At 39.7% G+C, this 21926-nt stretch overlaps 1 protein-coding gene across 4 annotated transcripts in view; it reads left to right on the forward strand.

Moving 5' to 3' along the window:
- The window catches only part of GRK3 (G protein-coupled receptor kinase 3), a 118456-nt gene that overhangs the window by 55895 nt on the left and 40635 nt on the right, over positions 1-21926 (forward strand). For 2 of the 4 annotated variants that reach the window (XM_081036829.1, XM_081036831.1), the window contains 6 exons: positions 5310-5411; positions 7195-7269; positions 13095-13156; positions 16917-16968; positions 18718-18809; positions 20598-20697. In XM_081036829.1, the coding sequence (XP_080892955.1) occupies positions 5310-5411; positions 7195-7269; positions 13095-13156; positions 16917-16968; positions 18718-18809; positions 20598-20697 (483 nt within the window). The remainder of the gene's footprint in view (positions 1-5309; positions 5412-7194; positions 7270-13094; positions 13157-16916; positions 16969-18717; positions 18810-20597; positions 20698-21926) is intronic. The other 2 variants (XM_081036832.1, XM_081036830.1) reach the window with 1 other exon arrangement.

Below are 21926 nucleotides of genomic sequence, written 5' to 3' on the forward strand. Positions count from 1 at the left end.
ACATAGTTACTGCTCAGTGTGTTGGTTTATACATTTTGTTCCTGTTGGATTTCAAGGCAGCTTATAAAATATGTATACTATACCCACATTATACCTAGATGTAAAAATAAATAATGGAAAACAGAAAATAAATAGAAGATCAGAAGTCAAGTTTACCATATAGGATTGTCTTCACTCACTCAACTAACATTTATCAAACACCAATGCCGGGGGCATTGTTGGGATTAACGAACAAGATAGAATCCATGCTGTCGTTGAGCTTCTATTTTTGATGAGAGAAACAGACAATAAACAAGTAATAAATAAACAAACAGGAAATTATCAAGAAGTAATAACTGCTATGTAGAGACTCAAAGCCAACTCAAAACACAGGAAATCTATCAGGATGTGATAACTGTATGCAGTGACTCTAAACTGCATGTTTTGTGACTGGGGGGCCACTTTAGATTGAAGGTCAAAGACTGACTCTCGGAGGGGGTGGCACTTGAACTGCAGCTTGAACGACAAGGAGGCTAGTCTTTTAAAGATGGGGAACAGGGTCAGTGGGAGACCGTGTTAGGTTGAAGTCAGAGCTAAGACATAGCCCCTAATGTGGGGGAAAAGGACTTGGTGTGTTTGAGGAACTGAAAGAAGGTCAGCGCGGTGTGTTTAGAATGGAGGAGGGGGTGGAGTAGTGTGGGAGAGAAGGTCAAGTTGAAGAGCAGCGTTTGGCGGCCAGATAACAAATTTAGATTTTATCTAAAGCCCATGGAAAATTTAAACTGGAGTGTTAGGTGAATATTCTATAAATATCAATTTGATCAACTTTACTAATTTTCTACGTAGTTCTGTCAATTGCTGAGAGAAGGGTATTCAAGTCTGCCACTCCTGATGTAGGACTGTCAATTTTTTATTGTCAATTTTCTCATATATTTTGAAGCTCTGTTATTAGATTCATATACATTTATAATTGTTATTTTTTTATATGAAATGGCCCTCTTTATTGCTGGTAGTATTTTTTGTCTTGCAAAGGACATCATTGGATAGTAATATATTCATTATTCACTATTAATATATTTACTGGCTACCTCAGTTTCCTTATGCTTATTGTTTTCATGATGTATCTTTCCCCATCCACTTTCAATCAGTGTTTTAAATATGTATTTCTTTTAGTCAGATATAAAACTGTCTTGTTCATCCCACCTCATTTCTGACAATCTCTGCATTTTTGCGGAGTAATCTTAGATACTTTGTTTACCTTTTGTGGGGTTTGCTGAGTTTCTTGAATGTATAAATTTATATCTTTCACTAACTGGTAAAATTTGGACCATTATTTCTTAAAACATATTTTTCCTATCTCAGTCTCTCTTTCCCCTTCTTCTGGGACTCCAGTTATATCTATGTGATTTTTGGATATTATCCTAAGTATTACTGATGCCCTTTGCAATTTTCCCCCCAAATATGTTTTCTTTCTGTTGTTCAGATTAGGTCATTTTTATGGATCTGCCTTCAGATTCATTGACTCCTTTTTGCGTCTCTAATCTGCTATTATGGTCATCCGTTGAATTTTTAATTTAAACTATTGTGTTTTTTAGTTCTACAATTTTCATTTGGTTCTTCACGTAGTTAATATTCTTCTGCTGCTATTTTCTGTTTTTTTTTTTATTCATTACATGCGTATTTTCTGTTATGTCTGGAGTATAGTAATAAGAGCTGCATTAAGTCCTTGTCTGATAATTGCAATGTCAGAGTCATCTTGGATTGGTCTTCATTTATGGTCTCTTCTCTTGCATTTGGGCCACATTTTCTTGTTTTCTTCCTATGTAGAATAATTTCAGATTGTAACTTGTACATTGTGATTAAGATATTATTGATATTCTAAACTCTGTTTGCTTCTCCAAAGGGTATCGTTTGATTGTTTTAGCAGTTAACTTGGCTTACTCAAACTTCAAGCTCTGTCTTCTCATACAATGGGTAGCCGCTGAAGCTTGTTTATTTCTTTCTAGCCTTAGCTGGACTGCTTTGTGTCAGCCACGCTCCCATGTCCTTATGGGGCCCAACGGAGATTTTGACAGAGTTTATACACAGAATTTTGGAGCTCCCCTCTGGCTGTTTATGTTCAGGAATATGCTCTCTTACTTTCCAGCTTCTGTTTGATGCCCCTGCTCCGTTATCTGTGTACTGTTGGTCACCCCAGTTCTCCCGTGTAGTTGCGTATCATATATGTCCCGAATTTACTTGTTTCTTTTTCCTCAGGAGGATTGTTCTGTTAGCAATTAGTTGTATCACCTGAAGCAGAGCCTGGGTTTGTGATGTACTTTGAGTATGAAGCTACCATGATTGGATGATAGATTGGATATCAGGGTAGTAGGGGGGTGTGAGCAAAAAAGTAGATTCAATGATGATTATTTCTTTTTGGTTTAAGCAACTTGGCGTATGGTTTTACTCATTTTTGTGAGAAAGAAGACTAGGGGAAGAGCATTTTGGGCTGGGGTAGAGAGGGTGTAGAAATGTCAAACAGGTAGTTAGATACTTAGAATTTGGAGCGCCAGGGGGAGAAGTGAGCCCTAGAGGTCCAGACTTACAGCGGAATTCAATTGCTATTTGGAACTGTGGGACTGAATAGCTTAACCTAAGGAGGAAATAGCAGGGGAAAAAGGGGTGCCCTAGCACCATGCTCCGAGGCGCTTCAGTATTTAGAATCAAGCAGAGGAGAAAGAACTACCAAGAGAGACGGAGGGAGAGGAGCCGGGGTAAACCTCTGTAGAGTGGAGATCACAGAAGTCAGGAAAGAAAGCTTCAAAGGAGACAGGGCTGGCAGCTGAGTCGGATGTGGCTGAGAAGCCAGTGAAGCTAAGCACAGAGGAGAGACCTTCGATTGGGCATGGCGGAGGCCATCAGTGATGGTATTAGACCATCCCGCTGGAATGGTAGTGGGACAAACCAACGGCGGGGTGAGAAAGCTGTGGACCAAAAGCGCTTCCTCTTAGGGTTCTCAGTCTTTCGGCTGCATGTGTACAGGGAGCTTTGTAAAGCAGAAGGGGACTACATGATCAGGGAATGTGTGTATCCCTGATGAGGACACTTGTGTTCTGCCGCCGGGGAGACTTTTCACTTTGAACTCAAGCCTCTGCCTGCTCAGGGTACCAGGACAACCTAACCACCAGAATTAGCGATGGCATGTTGTCTGTGTATACTACAATAAGGACATCCTGTCTAGAGCTACTGGATAATTGACTGCATGTTCTTTAACTAGTGGTCTTACTGATAATGGAAAGCAAATTTTAAATTAAAGCCACAGACACGTGAGGCTCTTTGCCTACTGAGTGTTATGTTTGCTGTGTTCAAGTTGGAGTTCAGGAGGCGCAGGGCTCTTGATAAAACCAGTATTGTGGTTCAGAGTATGATTTGCCCAAGAAACTAGAATTTTCTATATAGCCAGATTATTACAGGTCCTGAAAAACTTCCATAGAATCGGCGTTTTTGAATCAGGTGTCAACCTGCTTTATAGGGCTCCTGAAACATAGACTTAGGTTTCATTATACTTGTTTTCAAGGATAACAATTCCATGAAGGCTCAGTAGTCCTTGCATTTGTTCACATGGGTAGGCAGAAGCACTGGCCTTTGGTTCACTAACAGTTTGTCTGTTTTCCCGGAGCATTCTGGCATTAACCTTCAGACCTGCCTAAAACAAAACAACAAAAGAAGTCAACCAAGCCCAAATCCTGTGCTTTCCAGCTCTCCTTCGAATTTTGGTGTCTGACACTGGGCGTTGCAGCATTCTGGCCCGCTGTTTGAACTCTTTAGACTTGTTCTCCTGAATTAGTTGAGGGTGCTTAAGCCCAGGTGCTTTGGTTATGCCGACATTGCTAGATTGTTCCCTCATTGAAACAGGCATTTCCTCTTGGATGGGGTATCAACCTATCCCTGTCTGCCCGCTTTCTGTCAGTTTTTGTCTGTTCCAAGAAGACTATTCTAAGCCCTGGCAGTTCCAGACTTGTGACTCGCAGCCATCTCAGTGTAACACGGGTGATATGTCAGGGCAGTTAAGATGATCCCGGTCATTTCTCAGTATGTGACCCAGCTAGCTCTCATATGTGACCTCCCATACTCCTCTCCCTGCCGTTTCTTTCTCAGAAATTCTTACAAGAGTTACCGATTTGGGTTTCAAAACTGTCAACCCCAGGCTATAAAGGAAAACCGTAACTTTTATTTCTCTTCAGTTTACACTCTCCCCTATGGGACTCATTAGCCCCACCTTGTATCATACAAAATAAAGAGCGTTTGGGTACTATGAAAGTCAGTAGAACAACTGGCTACCTGTTCGAAACATTTTCCCCCAAAAAATAAGTCATACATAATAATTAGTCATTACATTGAAGGTCTTTGCTGCAGTCTTCCTCCTAGCTCCATAGTTTACCTGTGTTTGCATTCTCTTTTTGTCTTTTGGATTAAAAGTGTTTCTGTAAATAAACAAAAAACACTTCTCTCTGATCTAGGATCTTCCATTATCAGGTTAGAGTGATGGGCCATTTCTACATAAAGCAAATATTTATAAAGAAGATTTTTTGATTGTGCCCATCTTAATACCAGTCATGTTACCTTCCCCAAGTTAGCAAAATATACTATTTGAAGTAAACTTTCTGTTAATTTTTCCAGTGCAGATGAGGTTCCACCCTGAAAAACCAGTGTTTTTATCTATGGGTTAATGCCTTTCCAAAATATTTAGTTGGTTAAAAAAAAAAAAATCTCTGCAGGCATCCTGACAATGTATTTTTTTTTCTCCTGTTGGTTTTGTAACCGTGTAGGTTGAGTGAGAACGATCCCCATCATAACTCTTAGAACTGAATTACAGCCAAATTTAAATTATTTGTGCTTTGGAAAGGAGAATTGGCAAGGATGAATGGTCCATGGCTGATGTAGTGTAAGATAATTGTAACCATGGCAGTATTTGTTTCCTAATATTGTGTTTCTAAATTTAAGTGATGAGGATCGTCATAGGAAAAAATCCATTTGGAGGTTTCATATTGAATTTAAATTATTCCAACTTCATTATTACAAATTAGAAGTAGTTGTTTCCTGTGGAATGGCCGGTTCCATTAATTTGCATGATCTTGTGTGGAAGTGGCCTCTGCCAAGGCTAATAACATATTTTAATTAATTAAGTTTCTAGGAAGACATATCAAACAATAACTTTTATTTTTTTTAAATTTTTATTTATGTATTTTTAAAAGATTTTTGTTAGACTATAGCTAACGTACGATGTTATATTAGTTTCAGGTGTACACCATAGTTACGCAACATTTAACAATAACTTTTAAATTATCTAGATAAAAGAATATGAAAAGATTGATAATGAGAAAGATCGCCTTTATAGAAGTCGACAAATTTATGATACCTATATCATGAAAGAGCTGCTGTCTTGTTCACATGTGAGTATTTCTTTTTGTTCTGTTACTTTAGCATAGTTATATTTGAGACAACCTTCCGTGTTTCCACAACAAAAGTAAAACAGGTGGAAGGTATTTAAAAATTAAACAATACTCATCCAGGATGGAACCCATTTCTCCTGTTTTGTCATTTGTTTCCTGATCATTCTGATACAATATCTGTTGCTCCATATGCTCTTGGTATATTTCCAAAAGCAGATACTGTCACTGTAAAAACTGGTAAAATAAAGTAGCTAATTCAGAACAATGGAAGAGCGAGCTAGCCTCACTTTAGACTTTCTCGAGGAACTTAAGCTTTATTGTTTTAATTTAGCTATACTTTAACAATTAGACTAATCAGATATTGATAAATATAAACCTTAAGTGGTTTCTTTTTAAATTAATATGGAAGATTGTAATTATTATGTTGTGTTCATTAATTGTTAAATAATGGTTGAAAATATTTTTTTTTCTTGTAAATAGAGAAACAGTTCCATTTGGTCATTAGAATAAACTAGGTTCCTAGGAAATCACCAGGAGTAAGTGGAATAACTAGTAATAAAAATTTACCATGTAATCTCTACATTAAGACTGTTTTCCAAAGGAATAGTCTACCAGTCCTGACCTGCTATGTCCAGTACAATAGCCACTAGCCACATGGGGCTGTTAAAATTCATTAAAATCAGAGGGAATCTAAAATTTAATTCCCGACTTCTTCAGGCACCACATTTCAAGTACTCAGCAGCCACCTGTGGCTTAGTGGCTCCTGTATCAGGCAGCTCAGATACACAACGTTTCTGTCAGAAAGTTTGGTGGGATGGCATTGGCCACGATAACAGTGTGTTTTAGTGTATTTAGTGTTCTGTATTTATTGTGTTTGCAGTTCTTACTGACATTTGAATTACTGGGGTGGCTGAAGATGACACCTCTTGTAGCATAATTGTGTTACTGTTCTTTGGACCCACCACCTACCTTGCAGTAGAAAGAATTTCTGAGCTAGAGCGAATCCTCGGTGCCCAGTGCCTTGCTGGGGAGCCGCTGAACCTTGGAAAATGCCAGATGTTCACTGCAAAAGCCTCTGTAAACTTAGTTTCCAGAGCAATGTAGAGGGTTTTTAGCAGTGCGATGTGCTTTTTAGGCTTTACTTCTTCTTGTGCATTATGGAAGGAAACGTAATTTGAAGTTTTAGGGGAGGAGAGAATTTGTAATTCTTGTCAGCGTAGGTTCTATTCTTTTAGAACCAATTCCCCCTCTTTTGTGGTTATAGCTGGACTTTCCTTAAGCTAGAACCTTTTACCACCCTGGTTTAGCTCTATAATCCTGGCATTTAATTCTTAGGTGTGTTTTTGTGCATTTATTTTTCTCTTATATAGAAATTTTAATTTTGTAGAAATTTTACATTTTTAGGACCCCGTTATCAGCTATCAGTTATCGAGGGATGTATGCAATAAGTAAGGTGATGATAAGATTCTTTACTTTTTTTTTTTTTAAATCACAGTAATCTTGAACTCTTGTGGGATAAGATATGTCAGTCAGCTACCCCCCACGCTCATCAGCCCTCTAAGAATGTGTCTGTAAGAACTCTGGAAGCTCAGAGGAACAAGCATTTGTTCAGCTTGCCCACAAATATCCAACAGATCTTTAAAGAATGCATGTTAGTATAATTACCACAGGTTACTGTTTAGTAATTGTTGTGTTAAATAATACGTTGTGATATTGTACAACATACAGAGGTTTGTTATGTTTTATAAATGTTGAAAAAAGCATTGCTTTTGATTTTTAAAAGCCATTCTCAAAGCAGGCAGTGGAACACGTGCAAAGTCAACTATCCAAGAATCAAGTAACATCAACTCTTTTTCAGGTAAGATAAGATTATTTCCAAATAAATATATCTAATGTGCTTAACAGTTGGACTTGGTGGCATTGTCTTTGCATGGGTATAGGTTCTGGAGGACTCGATCTATGGAAGACTGTGCTTCTCTGGAGTTCACCTGGAACAATTGAAGTTTAGTGTTGCCTGTCATCTCGTTGAAATGTGCTCTTATACCAACAGCGTTCATAATTTCTTTCCCGAAAAAGTTCACTAGCGCTTTCTAGTAACATTATTTTCGATAAACCAATGAAGACAAAACATCGGAGGACAAAACCTGTCCCCTTTTGACATCCCGGGCACCCGTGATAGGTGGGGAACTTCCCAAGGTTTGTTCTGTGGTGGTAGAGGCGTTGATTCTCCCTGTGATCATCACCCAGATGACACAGGTTCCTTTTCAAGAATCAAGAGGGAATGTTGGGAGGAACTGGATTTTACCTTGGCTCCTTGGGTCTTGAGCACAATACGGCCAATGCATTGAAATTACAAGGCTTGGAAAACTCAGTCAACAACGAAGGGGCCTGTGTGTTTGCTGCTCTTTTGATGTACTGGGTTCTCCTCTTTCCAAAGCCCTTTCCATCCTATGTGTTTTCTGTAGAGGTAGCAACTTGCAAGGACCTGGTAAAATTTTCAAATGGATAACATACTTTTTAATGTTTGTGAATGATAAGAAACATGAAAAAAATGCCATTGAGTAATGTAATGATTTTCATAAATGAAAGAGTTAATTTATCCTTTTTTGGATGACTCTCACAGAGAGACAAGCTGATTTATATGTTGGTGCCTCACGATAGGATTTATGTATGCAAAGTGAATTTGATTATTTTAGGTAGAGGAAATACTCATTTGTCTCTTAGAACATTTGGATACAGGAACAAATTGAGTGTTACTTTCCTGCCAAAATCATTAGATGGACTTTTCTTAAACTGTAGGACCTTTCTGGGCAGTCTAGTTGGTTAAAAGCTGGCTCTGAAATTCATTGAGCTGGGCTTAGAGACCTGGGCAAGCCACTGCATCTTCCCTAACTCCAGTTTTCTTACCTGCGAGGTGGAGGTGACAGTGGGCTCTCCCTTGGAAGGGGTCCCGAGGACGCAGTGAGAAAGGGACATGTGAGTTGCTTTGCACTGGGCTGACTATCACGTGCACCATAAATGTCAGCTGTCATCAAATATCTGACATTCAAACGTGCACTGTGAATATCTGCATTTTGTTGTCTCCATGATACTTTAGTGTCAGAATTTCAGTTTTCATTGGACTTTGACATGGTTCATAGATAGTCTTATTGTTAGTTACATTTAACATTGCTAAAATATACCTCACCACATGGGTTTTACAATTCTGATTTTAGCTTTCTTGAAGAAGCATAAATAACATTAAAAAAGAGTTCCAGGGGAGACGCATACAAAGACCACCAAAATTCTTTTCATGCCTTCAAAGAACACCCATTTTAAAACTACTACTTAGTATATCTTATAAAAATGCTTTCCTGATTTGTTCATAAAAAAAATGAAAATAATGCTCTGGGAAAATAGATACAGAATGGATGGTGTTCTTATTTCAAAGGTAAAGGAAATACTCATTATTACATTGGTTAAAATGAAGAGCGTATCAGTGTAATTTAGTGTAACATGTACCATCAGAGCATATTGATAAAAGTATAGTTAGAAGTTAGACGTTTGGATGTCCTGTGTATAGAGGGACATTAAAGTTGGTTGACGTTCTTTGAGTTTAAATTATTTTCCCCCAGCTTTACTGAAGTATAATTGACAAATAAAAATTGTATATAGTTTAAGGTAGACAGCTTAACGATATACATATACATTGTGATGTGATCATCACAATCAAGCTCCTTAACAATTCTGTCCCCTCACATGGTTACATTTTTGTGAGTGTGGTGAGAACACTGAAGATCAACTCTCCTAGCAGATTTCAAGTAGGCAGTACAGTGTCGTTAACGGTAGTCAGAACTTGTGCACCCTATGTCAATGCAGCTTTGTACCCTTGACCAAAGTCTCCCCATTTCTCCCGCCTCCCAGCCCCCAGGTAACCACCATTCTGCTACCTGCTTTTATGAGTTTCACTTTTTTAGATTCAATATGTAAATGAGATAACAGTATTTGTCTTTCTGTGTCTGGCTTATTTCACTTAGCATAGTATCTTCAGGTTCATCCGTGTTACTACAAATGGCAGGATTTCCATCTTTTTAAAGATTGAATAATATTCCTGTGTGTGTGTGTGTGTGTGTGTGTGTGTGTCCATCCCACATTTTCTTTATTCCTTCTTCCATCGTTGGACACTTGGGTAGTTTCCAGGTCTTGACTATTGTGAATAATTCTGCAATGAACATGGGAGTACAGCTCTCTCTTTGACGTACCAATTTCATTTCTTTTGGATTTATACCCAGAAGTGGGATTGCTGAATGATGTGGTAGTTCTATTTTTAAGTGTTTGCGAAGTCTCATACTGTTTTCCATAGTGGCTGCCCCAATGTACATTCCCACCAACAGTGTACATGGCTTCCCTTTTTTCCCACATCCTCTTGTCACTTCTCTCCTGTCTGTCTAATAATAGCCATCCTGACAGGTGTGAATTGGCATCTCATTGTGGTTTTGATTTGCATTTCCTTGATGATTAGTGATGTTGACTACCTTTTCCATATGCCTGTTGGCCATTGGTATGTCTTTGAAAAATGTCTATTCAGGTTCTTAGGCCATTTTTAAATCAATTTATTTGGGTTTTGTTTTGTTGTTGTTTTTGTTCTTACGGTGACTTTCTTTACTTTCTTTTTTTTTTTTTTGAACTTTTATTTATTTTAAGTGTGTTTTTCCAGGACCCATCAGATCCAAGTCAAGTAGTTGTTTCAATCTAGTTGTAAAGCGTGCAGCTCACAGTGGCCAGTGTGGGGATCAAACCGGCAACCTTGTTGTTAAGAGCTCTAACCAACTGAGCTAACCAGCCACCCCGTATGTTGAATTTCTTATATATTTGGATATTAACCCCTTATCATATATATGGTTTGCAAATATTTTCTCCCATTCTTTAGGTTGCTTTTTTATTCTGTTGGTTGTTTCTTTGGCTGTGCAGAAGCTTTTTAGTTTGATGCAATTCACTTGTCTATTTTTGCTTTTGCTGCCTGACCCTTTAGTGTCATAAACAAAAAATCATTGCCCAGGCCAATGTCAAGAAGCCTTTTCCCCTGTGTTTTCTTCTAGTAGTTGTATGGTTTCAGGTCTTATGTTTAAGTCTTTCATTCATCTTGAGTTGATTTTGTGTATGGTGTGAGATAAGGATCCAATTTCATTTTGTATATAGATATCCAGTTTGACTAACACAATTTATTAAAGAGACTTTCTTTTCCCCATGTGTATTCTTGACACCCTTGTCAAAACTCAGTTGACCATAGATACGTGGATTTATTTCTGGACGCTCTTTGTGTTCCATTGGTCTATAATGTTTGTCTTTATGTCAGTACCATCCTATTTTGATTGCTGTCGTTTTATAATGTATTTTGAAGTCAGGAAGTATGATGCCTGAGTTGAAATTTCCTACCCAAAAAAAGAAGGAAGTGTAACAAAAATGCTCTGAAAGTAAATGCACAATGCTTTTTATTGAATTCTTTTCTGTTTGCAACATTGACTTAGAATTAAGTAATTGTATAGGCGTATTTTGGCGGCAAGGGTAGGGAGGAGTCCTGGCTTGTGCTAGCCTCTGTGCTTGGCTCTCAACGTTCTTAATCTTATTAAATTCTCACAGTAGCCTTGAAAATTAGATACGACCATCCCATTTGACAGATTAAGGGAGGTGAAGTAGTTTGCTCATGATGCCTCTGTTGAACTCTGGCTTTTGCACTGTTTACCTGGAATATTTTGTGATTCTTTCTGTTGCAAATTGCAATGGATATATTATATTTAGTCAAGAATTCCTAGTGACCTTTGTCTTTTATTTTATTAGCAGAAAGTATGGGATGTTTAATAAACTATGAAAAACTATAATGAACATAATAGTTTTTATAAATAGAAAATCTATGATATATAAATTTAGCCTCTTCATCGATTTTTGAACAGTTGCTCTGCAATCTTTTGATGTCTTTTGAACCTCTTGAGACGGGTGGCCTCCAGGCTTTTGCGTCTAGAGCACTTGGCTAAGATTGTCTGCGTCATCGCAGAAGCACAGGATTTCAGGGCTGGGAAGAGCTTCAGCGAGAGAGAGTTCAGCTTCTCCTTTTACCAGGAAGGAACAACGTCCATTTGGTTTTAGTGACCAGTGTCCTTCCCACGACAGCGGTACCCCTGGGAAGGGGTAGAGGCTGGCTCAGCCCCAAGTTTGTTTTCTGCTGCAGGAAGTGAGGCTCCCAGAAGAGCTGTGGTTGTCTCACTACCTGTTTGGTTCCTGTGGCTTCTGCAGACTTCCTGGTCTCATCACTTGCCTTGGACACTTTCTGATCTAGTCCTCGTTTCTTGCAAATTTTCAGAACGATGTGAGAACACACAGAAAACCCTAAATTTGCATCATTCAATGCGGAGTGGCAAGATATTTTCCAAAACGATCTAATTGACTCTGTACTGAACTGTGAAATGTTGACATTTGATATTTTTATAGTTTTGATTTAAAGTTCATCACATGGAAAATTAAAGTTGTGCCGTTTATTCAGTAATGTGCAGGGCGGCATGAAATTGAAGTAGATTGTTCACAGGGTAAATGCCCTGCAGAAGCGAGTCAGGAGCCCTGGCCTTAACCTTTTCTCGGCATTAATTGATTTCAAGTTTGTTCTCCAAAAATGTGTCACAATCCACAGAAAATAATGGCAGTATTTATATTTTAAGTAAATACAGTTAAGGTGCTACATTTTATTAAAATAACGATTGAAGTATACAAATTTCCTATTGTTATTCTTCTTGAAAAACACAAAACTATGGAAAAAATACATCTGCTTTCCTAAACTTCCTTCCTGAAACACTGAGCTCGTGGAGTAAATTCAAACGCCACAGTCAGTGGCATGGAAGTATCATTTAACTATAGATGAACGTTACAGCGAAGATGTGAAGCCCGGCTTAGCCATGAATTTGCTCAGAGACTTTGGAAATGCACCTGCCACAGCCCCATAGCCTCTTGGGTACCAAATAAGGATTGGGATTAATTTTCCCCTCACACCCCACCCCATGGTTACCTTTAGCTGTATGATTCCAAGAGGGAGAAAGTCAATAAGGAAAATACCTAATTTTAAAAAGTTTACCCGTGGGTCCCTTGATTTTAGTCTTTAAAACTCAATAATAATGCTGATCATTTATAATAACCATAATTAATTAATAGTGATTATATAATTATAGTAATTTACAGGGTGTGCTGCATAACGTACAGGGCCTAGTACAAAATGAGAACGTGGAGCCTCTTGTTCAGAAATTATTAAGAACTTCACAATGGCGACAGGGCACTAAACCAGCCCTGTGCCCTCTGAGCTTAAGCCTTGTGGGACCTCCCAGGGCGCACACCTACTGACCCACGAGTGATTCTTGTCATTTAAGAAGTATCTGTGACCTGCAGTGAGCCGTGCTGGGCCGTGGGGACATAATGGTTGGCAGGACAGACTTGGCCTTGCCTTCATGCAATGTGCCATCACTTGGTTTAGATAACTGTTAACTAAATGATGTTGATGAATCCGTTAGTGAAAATCGGACAGGTGCTGAGAAGGGCATGTACAAGATGCCGTGGGAGTGCGTACTTGGGAACCTCACCTTGTCTAAGTCTCATCGGTTTGTGTTTGTCACTGTCACCTGTTCCTATTTATGCAGTGTGGAATTTCTTTTCCTTCCTTTCCAGCCATACATAGAAGAAATCTGTGAAAGTCTTCGCGGCGACATTTTTCAGAAATTTATGGAAAGGTATGAAACTTTATGTATGTAAACAGATCCTTCTTTTATGGAGATACATTTGACATATAACATATTAGAATGTAAATATGATACATGATATAAAATCTTGTACCTCATTTAACTCAATAAGTGCTATCCTTTAAATGTGTGTTAATTTATTCATTCACCAAGTATTTATTGACCAGGTACCATGTGCCAGGCTTTGTGTTAGGCTGTCTCCCTGGTACTCTGCATTATAATTTAGGACTTGCATATCTTAACATCCCTTTGACCTCTAGTGCCTTAACTTGAAAATGATCTAAAATTGACGATGGAACCTCAATTTTAAAAGTATCTTATTGGGACACCTTTGCTAACGCAAAGCACAGCTCCATAATTTATCTATTAATAATTCATTTGTTTGGACTTTGAAATCATGTCCCCCAAAGTGGAACAAGCCCGCGTCCAATTCTTTATGTAGTAGAATTTAAGGGTATAGGCTAATATATGTCTGTGGTCACATATATCATTCATGTATGTAATAAATGTCTCTTTGGGTTGCTCACGCTACTGAGTGCGTTTGACATAGAAGATGCTGAAACGTTTCAGTGGTGCCCTTAAAAGTGTTGAGCTCATGTGCCTTTCAGGCCCCTAGCAGTCCATATTTGAGTATTCGTCACTGTTAGAATCCGCCTTTCTAACACCGAATCTCCATCCACACCGACTGCTTTGCCCCCTGAACTGGGCTGAGCTCTAGACAGTGGACATGATGCTGCCGCCTCATTGCCCGAGCAGCCTGCAGCTGTTCCCTAATTGCCCTTTAAGAACAAATGCTGCTTCATTAGTTTTTTTTCTCTGCATGTTCACAGAACTAAAGTAATTTAGGAAAAAAAAAAAAAAGAAAACGTTGTGTTGTGGTTCTACCAGAGTTCAGGAGATAATTTTATCCTGGAGTGGAGTCAATATTTTGGGAAACTAACATGTGTCCAAGTGATGATATTTTTCTGAGGAGCAGCAGAAACTTGGCCAAAAAGCTGCGGAATCGAGGCTGGGATGCTTGCTCTGGGCTGACTCCATGGCTGTTGGTTCTAAAATCCGACCTTTCCCACCACAGGGTCAGCCTAGCTTTTATGATCCTTGGGTGAGAGGGGAGAGATGGAGACCACAATTTAAATTGGAGAAGAAGTTCAACCTGCGTGGCCCATTGTCTCCTACTGAGTGAGCCATTCACTGTCATTGTCACAGGAAATATAAGGGAAGCTGTTTGCATTTTAGGCAAGCTCACACACTGGATTTTGGGGAACACTTACCATTTTATGTAAATGAATTAGTTTTAAAGTCAATTTGTTTGTTTTTATACCTTTTTGGGTTCTTTTTATGTTAATACACTCTCACATTAGAATTTAAGAAATCCATTGTCAAACCAAGAGTTTCGAGCTTGGGTGGGGATTGGCCACACTCTGAGGGCCTCACGGTGAAGCCAGGGCTGGGTGGCCACAGGCAGTGTGATGACAACGGGAAGTCGTCAGCTGTGCAAAGCCTCATCTCTGCCTCGTGACGTGGAGCAGAGATTCAGGGCTAAGTGCCCGGTAGCGCTCAGTCCAGGAGGCAGGCTTTCCTTCCTCTCCATGAGGTTTCTGAGGCACGTTCAGGCAGTCAACTCCAACTGCTCAGCAGTCTCAAGCTCAAGTCAGGGATTGGAGTTAAAAACCCTCTTCCTCACCATCACTGTACCCCAGTCATTTCTGTTACTTTTAACTTCTGACCTGCCCTCTGAGATCCTTGTAATTCTCCTGCAAGGGCTCTGGCTGTCTGAGCCCACTGTTCTTGGGCTCTACTCTGTTCTCTGCCATGGTTTCTCTTCTCCCAAGAAGCGCCTATTCTAGTAAGTAGGTAGCGACTAGGAATAGTGCTCAGGGAACCCCGATGGGCATACGACTGAGCCTGGGCACCCAGGGGCCATCTCTGCTGCCTAAAGAAGTTGTTAGAACACATCCATATGTAATGGACAAAATGTGTATTTTGAGGGTATTCTTTTTGAGGGTGGGGAAGTGTCGTATTATTTGGGGACGGGGTAGAGGGTGGGTGTTGGTTCTAGACTCCTCTCTTGACCAAGTGGGGCACTTCTCTCTCCCTGGCTGTTGATCCTCCCCAGCTAGTTTGTAAAATGTGCTAATTTGTAAAATGTGCTAAATCACCACCCTCTGTTGCCAGCTCTGAGCTTCAGAATCTGTGAGAAAAGAGAGTCTGAGTTAGCCCAACACACTACGTAAATTTCACAGAACCAGTCATGAATATACGTGTACAAATGTAGGGTACATCTCAATGTGGTTTTGCCTTCTGTACTCACCATACTTAAAAAAAAGAACAAAGAAACGAAAAACTGTTTGAAATAACTATCAGAAACTCTCAAAATGTAATTTTATTTTACCAGCCTCAGAAATGTTAGGAGGATCAGTGAAACACTCCTTAAAAGCCATTTTAGATCGATTGATAAAAGATGCTATGTAATTACAAAGAGTTCTGCTTTTGATTTCCAATTTGATTATTAGCCTCTGAAATATTTTCAAAAGCTCCTTAGAAGGCATATTAAATGAAACCCCCAGGGGAACTGGGATATTTGGATGCCTTGAGACATTTTGTTATAATACTGATAATACCTATAACTTGCACTTCGTAAGAACTCTCTCCTTTCCATCCTTTCTTTTTCTTCATTCACTTATTCTTTCAAAGAACCCTGAATACTGTGCTCCTGTGTGAGAAATCCTGCTGGGACCTTAGATGAAAGCTAACAGTCACCGAGAATGTTCTTTGCTTTGAAGAAATATGCATTCAATGTAGAACGCTTTTTTTTTTTAATTTTAAAACAAAACACCTTATAGATACATTTTTATTAAATAGACATGGAGTAGATATTTTCATTACTTCATGGATGAAAAAAGCATTCATCAAGCCGTTGAGTAAATTATGGGAGCACTTCCCTGCAGTATGACTTATGGCATCTTCTGATTCTAGTTGGAAAGTTCTTCTCCTACACTGTTTGTGTCTCGAGGGGCGATAAAATCCTGCTTTCAAATCCTACTCCACCCATTCTCTTACTGTGTGACCGTGGGCAAGCCTTGGTCTTCTCGGCTGTAAAATGGGGATCGTCATAGTACCTGTGCATGGAGTTGGTGGGAGGAGTAAATGAGCCTCTAGAGCCTGGCACATCGGAGTGTTTGCTACTCTTATAATTATTTTTAAACATTAATTTTTTTTTTTTTGTCATTGAGAGCTTCACTGTCCAGTGTTATAGCCTTTAGTCACGTGTAGCTGTTGAACACTTGCAATATGACTAGTCTGAATTAAGATGAGCTGTAAGTGCAGAATACAGACTGGGTTTCAATGACTTAATATAAAAACAAGAATGTGGAATTTCTCATAATTAATCTTATACTGATTGCATGTTGAAATGATAATTTTTTGATATGATACATTGGGGTTAAATAAAATATATTATTAAAATTGAATTACACATATGGCTCATATTGTTCTGCTGCCGGACAGTGCTGATTCAGATAAAGATGTTACCATAATGACAGTTACAGGAAAAACATGAAGTTTTTCATTTGAATCATGAAGCCACGAATACCGGTGAATGCTGTGTGAAAAAAAATGTTTAAAAAAAACTTACTCTATTTGAGAAGCAGCACAGCTGTAATGCGGTTCCAGTTTATCTTGTAATATTGTTCTTTAAATCCAGTTAATTTGATATTTAACTTCCCAGTAATTATTGATATTCTTTTTTTAGTGACAAGTTCACTAGATTTTGTCAGTGGAAAAACGTAGAATTAAATATCCATGTAAGTATCATGCTTTTCCTTCTTTCCTTCTTTCTTTCTTTCTTTCTTTAAATAAAAACTTCCTCTGGCTTAACGTCGTGAGAAAATACTTGTACTCCCAAGGGTGACACATTGGTGAAACAGATGTGCTTCTTACAGCTTTATGTACGAAAAAGTCATCCTCCCACATCCAGCTGTAAACAAGCTGAATTTTAATTCTCTTTTTTCATATTCCTATAAGAATGTGTTTATTTATTTAAGAAAGGATATTTTAAGCAGTAATTGACCCTTTAACAGACATAGTAAAAATACAAATCTGTATAATGTAATTCCCATAGGCCCTTTCTTATCTTTCTCCATCCTGGAAAAATTCCTTTTCTTTTCCTATTTTTAGGTATAATCATGTAATAAAAATGATGACATCTTTTCCTAAAGCAAAGTTTCATCTTTGTCTTCTTTTATTTTGAGAATGCGAAAAGCCATCCTCAAATACTGGCTACTTTCTAACATGTATTTCCCTAGCATTCCATCGTCTTTCAACTTTCAATGTCAGTAATTCCGGGGCATAATCATTGCTTCACTTTTAGAATACACGTTTGTTTGTACCGCCTCTCTTACCTTCTCCTGTATGTCCTCCCTTCACATAGGTTTGCATTTGGGACAGAGAAATTATCAACTGGATTTTTTTTTTTTTTTGAGTTTTTAACTTGAATGGTACTATTGGAAAAGGAGTTGGTGTATTTTTTGTTCTCCTTTTGTGTTTTGTTTTTGTGTTTTAACTTCCCATTTCATTCACACTTACTGGCAGGATTTAGAAGCAAGAGGCAATAACACACGTTTTTAAAATCCCTTCTGTTTTCTGCTGTGGATCTGCCTTATGCTGTGCTCCTCCAGGCCGCCTGGTTCCCTCAAGTCCCATGGCCCCTCAGCATCAAGTATAAAGCCTATGGGCCAGACACCCCCACCTGGCTGTGGGCCTGATGTTTCTAGGGCTGTTTGGGGGAACCTTCAAGCATCTGACCCTGGATTCGCCAGGGTATGTAAACTAGTAGGCATTTGCTGTTGTCCGACAGCCTCTCACCAGGACTGTGGGATGGTCTGTCTGCCTTTGCACCGTCTGATGCTCTGACTCCGCGTGAAGCCTGGCGTTGCCAAGATATTGACAAAAGGCCGGTGCCTCTGAATACAGCCTCTTTATATCACCCTTAGTCGTGTTGCATGCTCACATGCCCAGAGTGAGTCCTCTATTCACTGATGTTATTGGTAAAAAATCCACGTGGCCAGCATCTGTTGGGTTTTCTGATCATATGGCCCACTCTTATGAAAACACAAGACGCCCTTGACGTAGACTTATTTTTCTGCCATGATAATTCCTGGAATTGGCCGAGCTGTTCTCAAATGTTAGACTTCAGAGTAGCTGAAGTTATTTTTCATTTTGACTAGAAATTTCACAATCACTTCTTTTCAAAGGATGCATCTTGTAATCTAAGATTTATGAGATTGGAAAAGCAATCTGACTTGGCTCCCAGTCTGCTATCCTCCCATTTGCCTCCATTGTGTGCAATTTGGGGGTGGAACAGGAGGAGGTGCTAGAAGATTTTGCAACCTTGTGCATCTCATCTCTCAGTTTAAGGAAATCGTCATGGAAAAAGGCAGACCTGCATCAAAGCTGCCATTTCAATAACTTGTGTATGTTTTGCATGGGAAAAAATCCTTACAACCTAAGTTTTATGCAATTGTATGTCTCCATTTTGTATTTTGCATTCACAGTTGACCATGAATGATTTCAGCGTCCACAGGATCATTGGACGAGGAGGCTTTGGTGAAGTATATGGTTGCAGGAAAGCAGACACTGGAAAAATGTAAGCTTTCTGCACTCATACATTTTGCTGGGAACATTAAGAGGATTTTATGTTCACATCCAAAGACAATTCTTGCAGAGGTGTATGGAAGCCCATGATCTCGCTCCTGAAGTAGCTTACCTCAGAAAGAAATAGGCATTCTCTTCTAAATAGTGACCCACCCATAATTCAGCGTATGTGGTTTTAGATGACGTGGCTTCCATAGATGAAGAGCCGGGGTGCTGATGAGAAGAGTGGATGCCCTACTTGAAGGGTCGGAATTGTGGGGCTCCGTCACTCATCTCCGTCCCTTGTCTCATGGGAGGGGGTTGTGGAGCAATCAGGTGCACGGGAGCCAGGGGTAAGGGTCTTCTGGAAAGTGAATGGTGGAGGTACTAAGTGTAGGGAAACGTTTTATTAATACAGAAGCAGTCTAAGTGAACCCATTTCTGAAAGCGAAAGAAAATAGAAAAGGATGAGTTGACAGACCCAGGCCTACAAGTTTGGTCGAGTGACAGGCGTGTTAGAACAGTGGGCAAGGTGGAATCGTCTGTGGAGCTGGCTTATAAAATCATTGAGTCCGTGTCACAAGGAGGAATTGAGGTCACCTGATTCAGTGCACACTTCCCCCCGCTGCCCCTGCATCCCCTGCAGCTTGTCACTCAGCCTCGGCCTGAGTCCGTGCTGGGATTGGGCACTGACAGCTTTGCCAAGCAGCCTTTCCTGTTTTCAGACTGGTCCAGCCGCTGGCATGTTTTTTATTATTTGGGGGCCGAAATTGACCTTCACTAATCTGTGCCTGTTGTTGTTCTTCCTGCTTTGGGGCCCTGTGCAGAGTGAGCCCAGGCCTGGCCCTGAGGTGTCTGAAACCTGGCCTCATGCTGAGACAGCGTAGCCTAGTGATCCGGAATGGGGTCCTGGTGTCAGGTGGCTCGGTCAGTGTCACCTTCCACACTTCCTGGCTCGGGCAGGATTTGTGCCGCTCTGTGCCTCCACGTCTTAGTCTGTATGTAAAGTAGCGATAATCAAAGTGCCTACCTTGTTGTAAGAATTAAGTGAGATAATATGTTGTGAAACAGAGTTCTCTTACGACAGCGTTCTTCCCCATTCTGGACTCGCCCAGTACGTGGATCCTAAATGACATACTTTACTTGTTGCTTGTTACATTTCACTAAATTTAGTAGTTTTACTTCAGCATTGCAGCTTGTTGAGATAGTTGGAATGTCTAGTCTGTCCCATGATGTTGTAGAAGTAAATAATATCAATTTGTCTCTCCATACACATTTATTATTTCACCTGACTCTCACATATAGTAGAATGTCTTACATTTTAGGTTTGTCTGACGCTTTTCTCATAGTTAGGTTGGGCTTATGGGCTCTCGGAAGGAAGACTCTAGAGGTAAAAGGCCATTCTCATCACATCGTATCGTATCAAGAGTACCCGTTAGTAAAGTGATGTGTCAGTTGACGTTGACCTTGATCACTTGGCCAAGGTCATGTTATCAGCCTTCTCTGCTGTGAAGTTCCTCTCCCCTTTCTCCTCCGTGCTGCGCTCTTTGAAGGGAAGTCACTGCACAGCCCACACTGAGGAGCGGGGGCCCTTATGCTCCACCTCTTGGAGGGAGAAGTTGATTTTTTTTCTTATTGTGTCCAACATAAGGATTTTTTTTTGCATGGCACTTAGATGCCATTTTACTTCATTTGAACACTGTCCAAATCTTTAGAAGCTTTCCCCAGTATGGTGTGTATTGTTAAAATCAGTCTAGATATATTTTCAGTGTCTATTTTTCAACAATATTTATGTTTCCAGGTATGCAATGAAATGCTTAGATAAGAAGAGGATCAAGATGAAACAAGGAGAAACATTAGCCTTAAATGAAAGGATTATGTTGTCGCTTGTGAGCACAGGAGTAAGTATTCAATTTTGAACATTACTTTTTGTTGGTTATATCAGGACAACTGGACAATTTACGTAAAATGCAGACTCTTTTTTCAGGTGAATTATGTGGCTAGCAGTTTTTGGGTAGGTTAGAATTTGTAGCAGGGAACAGTAGCACTTAGTTAATATAGTGTGCAGTTCACATATTATCTCTGTTTGATTTGAGAGTTGGAAAGTGCTAGCAACCATTGCTAGGCACACCCGTGACTTCTCCCTTTAGTACTTAGTATTTGTGATTTTGTTCTTTGGGGAATATGGTTGGAGAGAAGGCTGGCAAATAACCATAACAACAATGAAAAAAAAAAACACAACAAAAAAGAAACCACTTGAGTATAGTCAAGAATTGACTGCATGACTGAGAAGGACTGACCCAGAGAGAAAAAGTAAGAAAGTCGCTCCTATCCTTCAAATGCAAATTTGAGGAGGAAGGAACTGGGGTTAGTCCGCTTTGAAGTGTCCCCGTGGGATTGTCCCCTGTCACCCCATCACTATTTCCTCTGAAGGTGACTTTATCTTTTCAGCCCTTGCTACTTTTTACCTGCTGTGGACTTGGGTCATTTCCGTTTCCAGGACCATGTCTCTCCCTGTTGGATGTTTTATTTGTATGTCAAGCTAGCGTATTTAGCTCAGCATGTGGAAAAACAAACTTTAATCCTGTGTCTTCTTTCCTTGCAAAACAGCGTCCCATTCTGATTTCTGTTAGTGGCATTCCCTAGTATCAAAGCCCTGGTTTTTATTTATTTGGACAGATGTATATAAAAACACATGCAGAAAAACTCACAGTCCCAGAAACCTGGGCATGCCAGTGTACCAGTGAGCCCGTTATCCGGTGTTTGAGGAGGTCAGGGAGTTGGAGGGAGGAAAGGAATGTCACAAGCATGGTAACGCTGTGTAACTCACATGTGGATTCAATGGTAAACACCGAGCCGGGAAGATTTATATACACTGAGACATGTGGGGGCCTCCAAATATCCTGGCTGGGGTCATCTTCACCCAAAGGATTTGAAAGAATCAAATTTTCATCGTGAATCAAAGAATCCCTTTTGTCGAGTAAGCAAGGAACTGGAGACTCAGAGAGGTTAATTTCCTTACCAAAGCCTCTGGCCTCCCTGGGACGCTCCCCGTGTTCCTGTCTCATCATTACTTTATGGGTTCTGTGTTTTTGTTCATCACCAACTTTCATTGCATTGTGGTTCATAT

The sequence above is a fragment of the Rhinolophus hipposideros genome, assembly GCF_964194185.1.
Source record: "Rhinolophus hipposideros genome assembly, chromosome: 24".
Taxonomy (NCBI): Eukaryota; Metazoa; Chordata; class Mammalia; order Chiroptera; family Rhinolophidae; genus Rhinolophus; species Rhinolophus hipposideros.